Raw genomic sequence first — 15390 nt, 5'->3', positions numbered from 1 at the left:
TGAATGATGTGTTTATTTTCTTTAAATACACTTAAATATGAAACAACAGACAGTAGTTTGGTAAACTCAAAACTACAAGCTGGACAGTAATCAGATAATCAGTGCTGATCATACAAATCAAAATCGGCATAAGAAAGAATCAGAATAATTCACAAGAGAGTTGCAATTAGCAAAGGACTCGAAGACTATGCGAACTGCCTCATCTGCTCTGAGTAATTAATCACATGGTACCTGTCATTCCACGATGATCAAACCTTTTTCACTCTCCATTCCTTGGTGTGCAGAGCACCTTCAGTTAGAAGACATCTGTCAGAGAGCCAGGGGATCCTCAGCTGGTGTTTAATGGAAGGTCCATCTGGATTCACCATAGTACTATGTAACGCGGATTTTTTTTCTAACACCTGGAACAGTGACAGCAACTTGGCAAAGCAGCATGCTGTTTAAAACGACAGGGATGGGGAACTGGGTGGGGATCAAGGCTGAATCAAGGATTTTCTCGATCGTGGAGCCCATGGGCGGCCCTTCTCTCCTTTGGAAAGCGGCAATGCTTTGGACATGCTGGTTTTCCATTTGCACAGGTTCTCATGTGAAAGGGGCATCTGTCCTCACAGCTGTTACAAAAGAAAATAAACATGAGAATTCAGAATCAAGGACTAAATTCCAACGAAAAACTCTGATCTGATTTGATTACGTTTTCAAAGTAAATTTTCCAGATACATATTTGAAATGTCAATATAAAATCCTGATGGTTACCCCACATGGTTTCAAAATCTATTAAAGCACAATTGCTAACTTCTAAGCGTTCTATTCATCAGTGAAGTTCTTGCTATATAAATCCAATGACATCCCCTTCCTCAAAGAAAAAAAGCAAACATATGTGGATATATATTGAGAGAGAGATTGAGCTAAAGAGTCAGCTGATCTGAAATAATAATTGTTGAAATTTCATCAACTTTAGTTTTTGCTTAAGATCCATAAGCCAACAACAGTAGGCAGGATTTTCTGGATTTCACAGTCAATCATCACTCTATATACTTATTCCGTAGTTGCCAAACCTCTGTTTTACTATCAAAAAGGGGGCTTGGCACTGAACAGTAAAATTGGCTTAATAAGGAATCCCACCAAATCTAAATGGTATTTACATTAAATGTCAATGGGCCAAATTTAGGCAAAAGTGCAAAAGTCATTCACCTGCAGGTGTCTGGGTGAAATATCTTGTGCTTCTGGCAGCAGCTCTCCAGAGTTTCTCTGCACTCAATGCAACTGCAGTTTTCTGGGTGCTGGATGAGATCTCTGGGACATGGCGTTTTACAGACACACTCACAACGATCTTCATCAAACTTCATGTGTGGACCGCAGAGAGCCAGCTCCTGGAGATGAGCGTCATCTAAACGGAAAAAGTGTTGGTCAAAAAATACACCTCACACCTTCCAGGCTATGGGTAGAAACAGTGATGTATTTCCCCACCGCAGATCATAATACTAATATAAAGGATACAGCAGTGACAATGAACTTTGATTCCACAGACATCTGTCGGAAAACATGATCAGCTGAGAGAGGAGGGTCTGAGAGGTCTTTGACACACTTAGCTGACCGATATTTCTTCTAGAAAATATACAAAACAACTGGATAACTACTACCCCATGTCCAATTCTGATCATCGAGTTGAAATTCATTGCAAAAAACAGAGGAGACAGAAACTTTGGAAGAACTTGACAATGTCACCTTAGCATTCTTGAAAGGCTCGGAGGAAAGTTAAGTGTTGAGTTTCTTCCCCAAACCTGCTTCTCTCCCAGTGTGCCTCACTTAGTGAATGGTACCACCACTCTTGACTCACCCGCCATGTTGAATCTAATTACCATGTCCACCCAGTTCTGCCTCCCGGAATTTATTCTTTTGTATCATCACTGCCACTGCCTCAATTAAGTCAGTACCTTGTACTTTTTGTGCAGATGGCACTCATTCACTTCAACACAAGTTTTATCCTTTCAATCCATTCTCCACAATATCAAATGCAAATCTAATCATGTCACTCTACTGCTTTATTTTTTTTAATTTATTTATTTTTGGCTGTGTTGGGTCTTTCGTTGCTGCACGCGGGCTTTCTCTAGTTGCTGTGAGCGGGGGCTACTCTTCGTTGTGGTGGGCGGGCTTCTCATTGTGGTGGCTTCTCTTGCTGCGGAGCACGGGCTCTAGGCATGAGGGCTCAGTAGTTGTGGCTCGTGGGCTCTAGAGCACAGGCTCAGTAGTTGTGGCGCACGGGCTTAGTTGCTCCGCGTCATGTAGGATCTTCCCGGACCAGGAATCAAACCCGTGTCCCCTGCATTGGCAGGCGGATTCTTAAGCACTGCGCCACCAGGGAAGTCCCTGCTCTACTGCTTTAACTACCTTAAAAGGTTCTCTCTTCCCCAATAAGAGTCAATTTCCCCACCAAGACATAAGAGACCCTCCATGAGCTGGACCCTATTAACCTCCCAGACTCATCTTCTGTCTCTCTCTCACGTACCCTATGTTCCTCCATACCAAATTATAGTACTTTCAGTTCTCGTGATATGTCAGGGTCTCTCAACCCCATGCTTTTCGCCTTGTCGTTCCCTTTGCTAGTCATCCTTTCCCCCGATACCTTTCCCAACTTCAAATTTAGTTAAGTGCCCTACCCTGTGCATATTTCCATTCTGTCCTTTCTGGTACTGCTTACATTTGTCTGTTTATTTCTCTGTTTCCTCTGTTAATGAAAAACTCCTAAAGGTTATAGGGATCAGGTCTCATCGTTCTGGCATAAAATAGGCACTTGAAAAACATTTGCTGAGTTTATCTGTTGTAATAAAAGGGTCCTGAAGCAGGCCGATATATGGAGATTCTGAAGAATCCCATCTAGCATTCCAAGACATTGGGTTAAGGCATATGGTCTTGCCAGTATCTGGCCATTAATGATATATCAAAATGGCAGTCTCATGTCATCCAATCTCACAGTCTTAACTGCTCTGTGACTGATGATCTTTGAGGGCTCCTGTGGAATGCGTATTGAAAGGCTAGATCTGAGGATCCTCCATTCTGAATTGTGTGAAGAGGAAGAGGGTAAGCTTTGTAAGCCATATGCAGATGCCAGATGTCACTTTGGGGCAAGACGAGACTAGACAGAAGCGCCTAAAAGATTTGCATGGATCACTAGGTGGCAGTAGAGATTCACTTAGAACACTTCAGGCTGTCCCAACTCCATTCTTAGAGCCGTGGTTTAGGGAAACAGTCTACCGGGTATTTGCTGAACTTCAACAAGGTAGCTGGCAGTGGCTGACCTCGATCCTTATAGATAAGTTGAAAGTGACAGAGAATGGACGTAGGAGAGCTGAGTGAAGCGGTAACTAGCTAAGGGTGATACCCCATGTATTGTGTATCAATTTCAATCCTAGGGAAGTTGATGATGGGATACCAACGTGTTAGGTCCTCAGCCTTGTTCCATTTATCATTTTAAATCAATAAACTGATGGAATTTTTCCAAGTAAATTCTTGAATTTGTGGGTATCTTGAAGAATTTAAAATCCAGAATCAGGACTCCCTAATTTTTTTTCTTTTTTTGGTATTGTTACTTTTCTTGTTTGTTTTTTAAAACAGTTCAGAGCAATGGCCTGAATCTAACAAGATGAAATTAAATTGGACTTGGATTCACTAACTCACATATGCTCATCCAGGGAAGAGAAGTTATTATAGAAAAGGCAGCTGGCTTAATAGCCACGTGTGTGGGAAGAAAAAGTATTTAGTGAACAGTAAGCTCAATATATGTCATCAGTTTGATGAAGCCACTGGAGAAGTGACCATGAACTTGGCCCATATTAACTGAGTTGCAAGAGATGAAAATGAGAAGTGATCAGAAGCGATCCAGGCTACCCCATGCCTCTCACTTCCATCATTGCCACAACTTCCTAAAAGGTCCCCTTCCTCCTTGCCTGCCCCAAGTCAACCCATCCTCTTGTACACTGTCACTCGGTTGATTTTGTTAAAATTCTAACTGGTGCTGTCACTGTCCACTTAAACCAGTTGAGTGGTTTCCTTTTGCGTTTAGCATCACGTCCAAGCTCTGGGACACGCTTTACAAGGGTCCCCTGTGAACCTCTCCAGCTTCCTCTCTCACATCTACCCAGCCCCCTCCTGTAACGTCCCCACCATGCTGACCGTCTTCCAGCAGCCTGACGCGCTGCGGTCTTTCACTTCCAGCCCTGAGCGCTCATTTTTCCCTGGCTCAGAGCACTCCTCTCTTTCTCCACTACTCTTCCCGCCCTCAACACACATGGGCGCCGGCTAAGTCCCTCCCCAGGAATTACCTTCAGCAGAAAGAAGCTGCCTCACCCAAGGTTATATCTCCTCTCTGAGGCAGCCCACATCCAGTGACGAGTCCATAGGACCCAGCCCCTTTGCCTCAATTTGAGGCGTCCCCCCACGGGCTGTCCCAGTTTCAGCTCCCCACAGGCTTGGCTAATGCCTCTCAGCAACTGCAACACGGTTCACCTTCTCCCTCTGCCCAGTCCTGCCCCCGACCCTTCACCTTTGAAAGCAGTCCTGCATGTAAACCTCCAAAGTACAAATCTCTCTCCCAGGAGCTGTGTAGCAGGAAAAGTTTGATTAGAACAGCCTTTAAGTTCTATGTTTACAGCTTTCCACGATAACTTCCTTTTTAAAAAAATTTTTATTGGAGAATAGTTGATTTACAATGTTGTGTTAGTTTCAGGTGTACAGCAAAGTGAATCAGTTATACATATACACATATCCACTCTTTTTTAGATTCTTTTTCCATATAGGTCATTACAGAGTATTGAGTAGAGTTCCCTGTGCTGTACAGTAGGTCCTTATCAGTTATCTATTTTATGTATAATACTGTGTATATGCCAATCCCAATCTCCCAATTTATCCCTCCCCCCCCTTCCCCCTTGGTAACCGTAAGTTCGTTTTCTACATCTGTGACTCTATTTCTGTTTTGTAAATAAGTTCATTTGTGCCGTTTTTTGGATTCCACACAATAACTGTCTAACACATTTAAAAATGGGTCACATGGAGAAAGAATGAGATTGGTTTTACATGGTTCTATAGGGTAAAGCTGAACTAACAAGCTGATGCTCTAGAGCTGGGCTGTCCAACATGCTGGCTACGGGCCAGAATGAGCATGAAATGGCAAGTGGGAATTGAGATGTGCTCTAAGTGTAAAATACACACTGGATTTCAAAGACTCAGCACAAAGAATGAAGGGTATATCCTTGATAAATTTTATATTGCCTGCATGTTGAAATGAGAGTATTTTTTAAATATTAGATTAAGTAAAACATTAATTTCATCTGTTTCTTTTAACCTTTTTAATGTGAGTACTATAAAATGTAAGTTGCATATGTGACTCTCACTGTAATTCCACTGGACAGCACTCTTCTAGACAGAGAGAGAGACAGATTCAGGTTCAATATAGTTTATTAGCAACAAGAGTGTGCCCAGTGTAACTGAGATGCCTCAGTGGGTTTGTCAAGTTTCCCCATGACTGATGCATCCTCTAGCAGAGGATGGCTGAAGACTTGGTGGGAAGGATGTACATGACATTCAAGATTGGCATGGGCATTTACAGAGTTACTGTATGACCCAGCAATCCCACTCCTGGGCATATATCCAGAAAAGACAAAAACTCTAATTTGCAAAGGTACATGCATCCCAATGTTAGCACTACTTACAATAGCCAAGACATGGAAGCAACCTAAATGTCCATCAACAGAGGAATGGATAAAGAAGATGTGGCACATGTATACAATGGAATACTACTCAGTCATAAAAGAGAATGAAATAATGCCATCTGCAGCAACATGGATGGACCCAGAGATTATCATACTCAGTGAAGTAAGTCAGAGAAAGACAAATATCATATGATATCACTTATATGTGGAATCTAAAAAAATGATACAAATGAACTTATTTACAAAACAGAAACAGACTCACAGACATAGAAAACAAACTTATGGTTACCAAAAGGAAAGGGGTGAGAGGATAAATTAGGAGTTTCGGATTAACATAAACACACTACTATATATAAAATAGATAAACAACAAGGACTTACTGTATAGCACAGGGAACTATATTCAATAACTTATAATGGAAAATAATCTGAAAAACAATATATATATAAAACTGAATCACTTTGCTCTATACCTGAAGCATTGTAAGTCAACTATACTTCAATTTTTAAAAAAGATCTGCATGGGCATTTAAACTGCATGAACTTTAAGATTCCCTCAGACCCTGGGTTGAGCTTTCATGAAAACACTTGGAAGCTGAGAGACTGAAGCACAGGGAGTAGCTTGTTATTTACAGTTTCTAGGACAGATTCCTTAGAGCTTAATCCTTACTAATCTTGCTTGTAGATCATAGTTGGAAACAAGCAAGGTTCAAATTGCATGATTCCTTACTATCTTTACAGTGGAATCACGTCAAGTTCTCTCAGAAGTCAATAAAAAGTGGATTCACTTTCAGCCAGATGTTCGTAATCAAAAATCAGAGCATTGTGAGTTATGTGCAGTGACGAGAGCCTAGCTCATCTGGTTCCCAACTCCTCTGAGCCCAACAGCTGTGTTTTGCTTTACTTTGCCCTCGTTTCAGAAGAATTCTTCTCTTATTCCCCATTTTTTTCAAATTATTGGCATGTTTTCCCATGACACAGTTGAAAGAAACCAACACGTCCAAAATGACCTTACATTCCTGTAGGACTTTTTATATAAATAACTTAGTAAAACGTGGTTGACTCGTGTTTCATTCTGAAGTGGCTTTCATTAAAGTTTATCATCCCCTTTCAAATTCAATGTTTTGGGATGCTCTAATCATTTGGGTCTTTAAGATTAAAAAGCAGAATGATGCATTGGTAGACTTACTATATAATTATAGCACAGAGGTCTCTGGAATCTCACTGCTTCTATCACTCTTAGCTGTGTGTCTAGAAAGTTACTAGACATTTTGGTGTGTCCATTTTGTAATTGTAAAAAAAAAAAGGGATACTAATCATACATTAGGATTATTGGGAGGATTAAATGAGTTGATACATATAAAAGGCTTACAAGATCGCTTGGTCAGTAAATACTAGCTGCTATTGTTGTTATTATTATTATTACTATTATCATTTCACCACTGCTATGATTACCTTCCATTCCGGCGAGTGGATTCTCCTCCTGTAAAACACATTTACATTTGTTGCTGTCCCAGAGCATGTCAATAGGACAGAGTTTCTTGGAATGGGAACAGCTAGGAGGAGAAAACAATAAATCAGATTTTAAAGCTTTCGAGAGCAGTCATACCTTTGGAACATTTTCTAAGAAACGTTGAATACATTTCTGAGTGGAGAACAGTGAAGATTTTTAAGGAGCTTAATTCATATTGATGAACAGCATGTTATTAGATAGTAATTCTGTAATTACAAATATTCTCTGTGGAAACGTTTGGAAACCAAACTGTAATTTTGGAAAGGTATAATCTTTTTAAGAGGATTGGTGTTAAAAACTATGTAAATTAGCTGTCAACAGAGCTTATTTACCCCAAGTGAATAGTGTTCTAACATAGCTCCTGAGCATTATGTCTGTAACACGGAGATAAGAACATTGGCCAGGACAGCAGGAAAATCTTGAGGATAAATATTCCTTTATTACGAGCTTTCTTTTCTACTTGGCACTCACACAGTGCGTTTACTCCTTTACTTGTGCAAGATCTAAGTATCCAACTTAATTACTTTGTATTTTTATTCAAGAGTTGTGATTTGCCCTTTGTTTCTCTGTAGTAAATTCTTTTCCCCCAAATCAATGATTCTTACCTTTGATTTCAGAACACTTGAGGGTGTCATAATTTGTCTCATAAAGAATCACAAAATACTCACAAAATGTCTAGTCAAATTAAATTTAAGTCATTTTTCATTTAAAATAATATTTCCCATTTGGTCAACTTAAGAGGAAGGCTTAAAAAACTACCAGAACCAGATGCACACCGTTGTGCCGCTCCCCAGTGACTCCAGGAGCCTACTTTCCCCCTCCTAACTTCGGGACTTAAAGATGTAAACAGCCTGAAATGGGTTTTATCTAATGCTTGTTCTGGAATGAGGGAACAGATGCCAAATCTGAGTCTGGAGTAGAGTTTTACAGCTGCATCAGACTAGGCATATTAAGAACAAACGTGCCCACAGCTTGACATGCTGAGTTCAAAACCACTGAACTTTCTGATCCTACTGCAATATACATGTAACACCTCATAAAAAATATACTTGCCAAACAGTTATTACCCGTAGATCTGGGTTAGAACCTAAAAGACAAAGAGCTTGAAGAGAGAGCGATGACTCTGTAATTAATGAACTATGCTCCACACACGGCTTTAGCCAAGGCAAGAACAAGCATAAAGAAGTGTAAGAAATGCTTACCGATCTTCTTCGGGGATCTGGACGGATCTTCTAATAATCGAGTACGGATGGCGGGGAGCTGTTGGCAAGCACTTACAACCTGTATGGTTGGCAACTTTAACAGGCACTAATTCAGGTACTGATGTCAAAGGTACTGATATCTCAAAGAGCTAGAGCAGAGAAAGAGAACTATAATACATATTTAAAAAAATAAGGATAATTTCTACAGTCTGCATTTTTGCCTTTGTCCCTTACGGTAATGACTTTAGCAAAGTCGTCCATTAAGAATACACTACCAAACGTAAAACAGATAGCTAGTGGGAAGCAGCCGCATAGCACAGGGAGATCAGCTCGGTGCTTTGTGACCACCTAGAGGGGTGGGAGAGGGAGGGTGGGAGGGAGGGAGACGCAAGAGGGAAGAGATATGGGAACATATGTATATGTATAACTGATTCACTTTGTTATAAAGCAGAAACTAACACACCACTGTAAAGCAATTATACTCCAATAAAGATGTTAAAAAAAAAAAGAATAGAGCTAATATGCAAACTATTATATATAGGATGGATAAACAACAAGGTCTTACTGTATAGCACAGGGAACTATATTCAATGACCTGTAATAAACCATAATGGAAAAGGATATGAAGAAGAATATATATGTGTATAACTGAGTCACTTTGCTGTAAAACCGAAATTAACACAACATTGTAAATCAGCTATACTTCAATAAAATTAAAAAAAAAACAGAACTAATAAGGCTAAGGGCTGGCATGAAGGAAAGAATTCTGGGCTGGGTGTCAGAAGACCAGGGCCTTAACCAACTTTATCAAGTATTTAAGTTTTGTCAAATCTCTTAAATTTTTGGTGTCCCTAGAATGCTTGTGAAATGGTAACCTTGTAAAATGTTCCCTGCTCCTGCTTTAAGTCTGAGTGTGAATTGTAAGGATTAAATGAAATTATAGCTATGAAGTTTCTTTGCAACCATGGTGAACAGATTACTGTTCAAAACTATTTACTTATCTCTTCCCATGCCATCTCCATTGGAGGAATACAGTTTTCTGTTCCTTGACTTTGGACTTGGCCATGTGACTTGCTTTGGTTGACAGGACATTAGCAGACACGACACAAGCACAGACTTGAACTGTGCGTGCATGCATTTGCTCTAGCCACGTGAAGAGCATGAGCTGGCAGGCTTGCTGGTCTAAGGGATACGAGACACAGGGACCGGACCTGGACTCAACCTGCAGCTTGCCACCAAGCCCAACTGAGCCCACTCTAAACTAAAGGAATCTCAGATATACGAATGAGAAAAAGCCATCGTTGTTTGAAGCCACTAAGTTTTAGGGTGTTTATTATGCAGCATTATATAGTAATAACTGACTGATACAAGACCATCATGCCCAAACAATGAGAGGTAACATGAATATCATTCCATGTTTCTATATGCTAGCCCCTGTTGTAAACACTTTTATATTAATTCATTTACCTTTGTAACAACATAATAGGGAGGGTTTTTTAAATTACCCCCCTCCAACTCTACAGGGGAAGAAACAGATGTACAGAGAGGTTATATATATAACTTGCCTAAGGCCATATAACTATTGATCGGAAGAGTGGGGATTTGAACCCAGGCAGTCTACTCTAGAGCTAGAGGGGATATTCTTAAGAATATGCCTTATTACTTTTTGCAATGAAATTGCTGTGACCAGAGGAAGCAAGATGGGATCTCCATAAGTAAAATTTACTTGCTGAGAATATCAGTTACTTTGTTTCTAGAGAGGCTCTCTGATGTATGGATGCATTTCAACTTGATTTGAATGCTCTGTCCATTCAATCAGCATTCCATGTAGTCCTTACTACATAGAGTCTTCATTTTATTCACTTAGTTTCTAAGATGTATTTCACTGAACAGTCCATAACTTTGGGATGAGAGGTAGTTTTTCTTTAAAAAAAAACCCCACTATTACAATGTTCAAATATGCATATTTGGAAAGAAAAACTGCTGTACATTTACACTTAAGCACATTCTTTAAAACTACTCATTTGTTGAGGACAGCAGTCAAAATACTCAATTATCCATTGTTAAGTGGAAGCAATCCATTAAAGTTGTGTTTAGTCTGACCTTTTTATATGTAATGGCGCGTCCATGAGTCTAAGTAAGCGGGTGTTTTTAAGAGTGTTTATTTTGCATGAACTTCATCTTCTTGCGAAATTTTTCAGCTATACTCTAGGGTATAACACGGTCATGAACTAAAGTCTCTTACGTTAACGTTATGCAAGCTTTGTTTCCACTCACAGTTGATGCTTAGCCATACTTATGTCATTTTTTCCCCTGACTGTCAAACAGCAGAGGTCAGAATTTTTACAAGTTCCAAGATTCTCTAAAAGAATTTAGAAAAAGAAACTCTTCAGTTTAAGGGATATTTTAAGTAGGGGGGAAAATTAAGGATAAGTTAACCTAGTATCAAACAAATCAGGATTCCATTCTTTCCATCCAGTTAAGATAATTACCTAACATGGGTATATTCGGTGCATGGCTAATTTTATTGTGCTACCTCTTTTCACGATCATGAGGCTAGATTGTAGAGGCAAATGTGACAATTAAATGAATATACCAATGTGCGTGAGGAATTTGCGACACAGAACCAAAAGGAATGTAGTTTGACTTACAGCTTTTTAATGTTTTGCTAAGTTTGTTATTACTGCTCTTCTATGCCACGTTTATTACATTTCCCAACAATACGGTAGTGACAGAATCAAAAACTTATCTACTGAGCAAAAGGAATTTTATAAGATGGAAAGGGAAGAATTATTTCTTTCATGGGAACTGGAGGATTATTTTCAAAGGTCTTTTGTGCTAGGTATTTTCCATTTGCGCCTCCGGAGACGCCATCCTCTTTCCTTCCTTCCCCACTGGGCTGTATCCCAGGATGCTGACCTCCATGGAATGCATCCATAGGCCCTCTTGCCCCCCACCCGCTTGCCGGGCTAAGGGCTGGCAGGGGCTGCCCCTCCTCCAGCCAGTCCTGCAGCCCGCTTCTCCATTTCCTCTCTCGGTTCCCATAACCGCTCCATCCTCTTGCCTCTTCAGTCTAAGGGTGGGAACAGCTCTCCCTTTCTGCCAGCTCTGGGTACGTCACCAGCCCTTTCTCCTTCCCCCACCCTTCACTGAACTCTTCTCAATCACTCCATTTGAACAACACGGAACCTAATGAATACACAAGTCAGTGTGGCTATCTTCGTTCCTTTAAACGTCTGTTCTAGTAACTTCTATATGATTTTCTGATCCTTGACATTATAGCATCAGAGAGACAGCAACTGACAAGGGTCCAGGCTTTGGAGTCACCTGGATTTGAATCCCAGCTCTGCCACAAGCTATCTCTTTGAGCCTCCATTTCCTCATCTATAAAGGAAGATGATAAGCTACCCATTTAGCTTATCTCAGGGTTCAATGAGATGACATACATAAAGCATTGAGACAGCGCTTGGCAATCAGCTGAGCTGTAGCTGTCGACACTATCAGCGTCAGGGCTCCGGGGAGGGCTGATGTCCTCATACCTGTTTGGAAACGTACGAGGTGCTGCTGTTGACACAGACGAGGCTCTCTTCATTGCAGCAGCCGCCACACCGGAACACGTTCACGCAGGGGGGCTTGAAGAACGTGTCAGTGCTTCTCCCCAGCTCGCCGGCCACCTCCACGCACGTCTCTCGAGGGCTGCACTGCGTCCTTTGCCATTCCTCATCTATAACTGCGGAGAGGCAGCTCGTTGGGCCAGTGGAACAAAGGGCCCTGACATGCCCACGTGTGCCAGGGTTACACTCAACACCGTCATTCTCACACGTGCAGCGCTTGGTGATTTTACCAGACGGGTATTTGGGGTCAGTCCTTTAACCAAGGATTGTCTGCAGAAAATTTACAACCAAAATCTACGTTCCTTCCCATTTATACGATCCCTTCGTAGACTCTAATTCTACCTTCCGTTGGTGATGAACACCATGTTCTGGATATGACTACACTGGGTACATCTGGAGAAGCCTGCTAATAAGGAAGTAAATAGAGGCACATAAAGCAATGACATGTAAGCATTATTTATTAAGCAATTTACAGGACACAGCTGGATGGCATTTCTGCTCCTTGAAGCCAGGTGTGGGCAGGTTTTAGCACCATTAAGAAATACGTTTCGGGAATTCCCTGGCGGTCCAGTGGTTAGGGCTCCATGCTTTCACTGCCGAGGGTGCGGGTTCAATCCCTGGTCGGGGAACTTTAGATCCCACAAGCCGTGCAGTGCAGCCAAAAAAATAAAAAAGAAAATTAAAAAAAAAGAAATACCTTTCTATTGGTTGCTTAACTAACTATATACGGCAAACACATGAATGAAAAGTTAAGTGGGGGCTTCCCTGGTGGCACAGTGGTTGAGAGCCCGCCTGCCGATGCAGGGGACACGGGTTCGTGCCCCGGTCCGGGAAGATCCCACATGCCACAGAGCGGCTGGGCCCGTGAGCCACGGCCGCCGAGCCTGCGCATCCGGAGCCTTGCTCTGCAACGGGAGAGGACACAACAGTGAGAGGCCCGCGTACTGCAAAAAAAAAAAAAAAAAAAAAAAAAAACTTAAGTGGAGCTTATCTTTCCTCAAGTCAGAGTGTTCTTATTTGCAAATGCCCGATACTGATGTTTCTATCAAATGATGAAATAAGCTGGTTCATTTTTTAAAAAAATAAATTTATTTATTTATTTATTTCTGGCTGCGTTGGGTCTTCATTGCTGCGTGCGGGTTTTCTCTAGTTGCGTTGAGCGGGGACTGCTCTTCGTTGCGGTGCGTGGGCCCCTCACCATGTTGGCCTCTCTTGTTGCGGAGCTCGGGCTCTAGGCACACGGGCTTCAGTAGTTGTGGCACGTGGGCTCAGTAGTTGTGGCTCACGGGCTCTAGAGCGCAGGCTCAGTAGTTGTGGCGCACAGGCTTAGCTGCTCCGCGGCACGTGGGATCCTCCCGGACCAGGGCTCAAACCCGTGTCCCCTGCATTGGCAGGCGGAATCCTAACCACTGCGCCACCAGGGAAGCCCAAGCTGCTTCATTTTGATGAAAGGAGCAATACTCTGGCCATTCTAGCTAATTTGTGGGAAACAGGAAAAAGAAACAAGCCTCGGGGAATCAAAAAAAGATTACATACATTCTTGTAAAACATACTCGCCTTTCTCTCAAAGTTTATTTTTTTAAATTAGATTTTGATGCTATGATACTTAATGCTGCATAGCCTTTCTATGGACGTTTTTGGGAAATGATTCAATATTATGATAAAGACAATATTTAAAGACTTTCTTTTAGTTTGCCATGGAATTGTAGAGTTGATTATACACTGGGGTGGAGGGGAGTGGTGAAAACCCTTAGTGGTTGGCAGCTTCTCATCTGACCCTCCATCACGCCCACCTCCTGGTGTTCACACCCTGTATAATCCCCTCCTCTCCTTGTGGGCTGGACCTAGTGACCCGAATGTTATGAAGAGAACACAGCAAGAGCGATGGGATGGCACTGCCACGATTAGGTTAACAAAGACTGATTTCCATCTTGCTGGCAATCACCAACTCTCGCTGGCACTCTTTTGCCTTCTCAGCTTGCAGGCTTGGATGAAGCAAGCCATCATGTTGGAAAGGCCCACGTGGCAGGGAACTGAGGGTGGCCTCTACCTAACCACCAGTGTGGAGCTGGGACCCTCAGTCCAACAGCCTGTCTGGAACTGAATCCTGCCAACAACCTCTGAGTGAACTTGGAGGCACATTCGGCCCCAACTGAACCTTGGGATGCTGCCCGTGACCCAAGATGACACCTTGACTGCAGCCTCCGGAGAGACCCTGAAGGAGAGATACCAGTTGAGGCTATGTCTGCAATTCTGATCCACCGAAACTGTGCGATAAAAAAATGTTGTCTGAAGCAGCTAAGTTTTGGGGTAATGTGTTACACAGTGATAGATAAACTCTTCTCCATTTTTACCCCATCTTCAAAAATTTGTAAATGGTCTCTGCCCAGATTCTGAATTCCCATATATGTGAACGTGTTTCTACCAGAAGGGATAGAGAGAACTTCTATCTGGAGGATACAGATAAAACATTATTGTTGCAGATCTGACGCTAGTCTCTAAATTATTCTCTTAAAACATCTTTTCCACAGCCTTCTTCCTTTTCCGCCCATTAATCTCAGATTTCCTCATATGTTGCTTTCTTCAATCACTGAAAACACAAAATACGTTTGGCTGGCTGAAAAGCACTGCATATACTACACAATTTACCTAAACTCTGTTTTTTCATCATAAAACCTACTAGTCCAAGAAACCGTTTAAAATGCCTGATTACGAATATTTATATACAGAGTCTGAAGGCTGTAAACATGGGAGATAAATTACCCAGTTAGGTACTATTTAATTCACTATTATTAATCATAAGTCCTTGAAAAAACAAGTACTCAAGTTATAAAAACATTCCTTGCTTAAAATGCTATTTAAATGTTGCTTTCTATTTTCTTTTTTATAAAACTAAGTTTTCAAAGTCAGAACATTGTGTGGAACTATGACCAATGACACCGAGCAAAGGCTTCATATCTCTACTGTCATTACTACTGCCCAGCAGGACTGCTCCTCCTCAGGGAATTACCCTGAAATCCATGAGGGAGAGTTAGAGCAAATTATAATTGGGATACCACACCGATTTCATTATGTGCTGCTTCTAACTTACTGAGTAACTTTAGATGATTCTGCCCCCCCCCACGTAACAAGAGACATTTCAGAGTTGGCAAATTCCATATTATTTATGTTTTTTAAAAATATTTTTAAAAACTTTTTATGGTTTCCTTCTTAGAAAATGTCAATTTCGACATGAATGACTTTTTAAAATCACCTCCTCTTGGTTTTATGGTAATGCTTCTCTATCTCCATCTTCACAGAGCATCTCCAGGCTTGCCTCAGGCCTTCAAACACGTAATCTGGTTAAGGCCCTGAATC

At 41.4% G+C, this 15390-nt stretch overlaps 1 protein-coding gene across 1 annotated transcript in view; it reads right to left on the bottom strand.

The window, feature by feature from the left end:
- Window positions 1–15390, bottom strand: part of VEGFD (vascular endothelial growth factor D) — a 36699-nt gene continuing 21309 nt past the window's right edge. The window contains exons 3-7 of the mRNA XM_027095747.1: window positions 11959–12149; window positions 8420–8568; window positions 7160–7260; window positions 1192–1387; window positions 1–611 (exon numbers count right to left, since the gene is read on the bottom strand). Coding sequence (XP_026951548.1) covers window positions 485–611; window positions 1192–1387; window positions 7160–7260; window positions 8420–8568; window positions 11959–12149 — 764 coding nt within the window. The 3' untranslated portion in view covers window positions 1–484. The remainder of the gene's footprint in view (window positions 612–1191; window positions 1388–7159; window positions 7261–8419; window positions 8569–11958; window positions 12150–15390) is intronic.

This window comes from Aethalodelphis obliquidens, unplaced genomic scaffold (genome assembly GCF_003676395.1).
Source record: "Aethalodelphis obliquidens isolate GAN/ISIS:26980383/991018 unplaced genomic scaffold, ASM367639v1 scaffold94, whole genome shotgun sequence".
Lineage (NCBI taxonomy): Eukaryota > Metazoa > Chordata > Mammalia > Artiodactyla > Delphinidae > Aethalodelphis > Aethalodelphis obliquidens.
The sequence above is the reverse complement of the archived record's forward strand: the minus strand, read 5'-3'. Positions and strand labels throughout refer to the sequence as shown.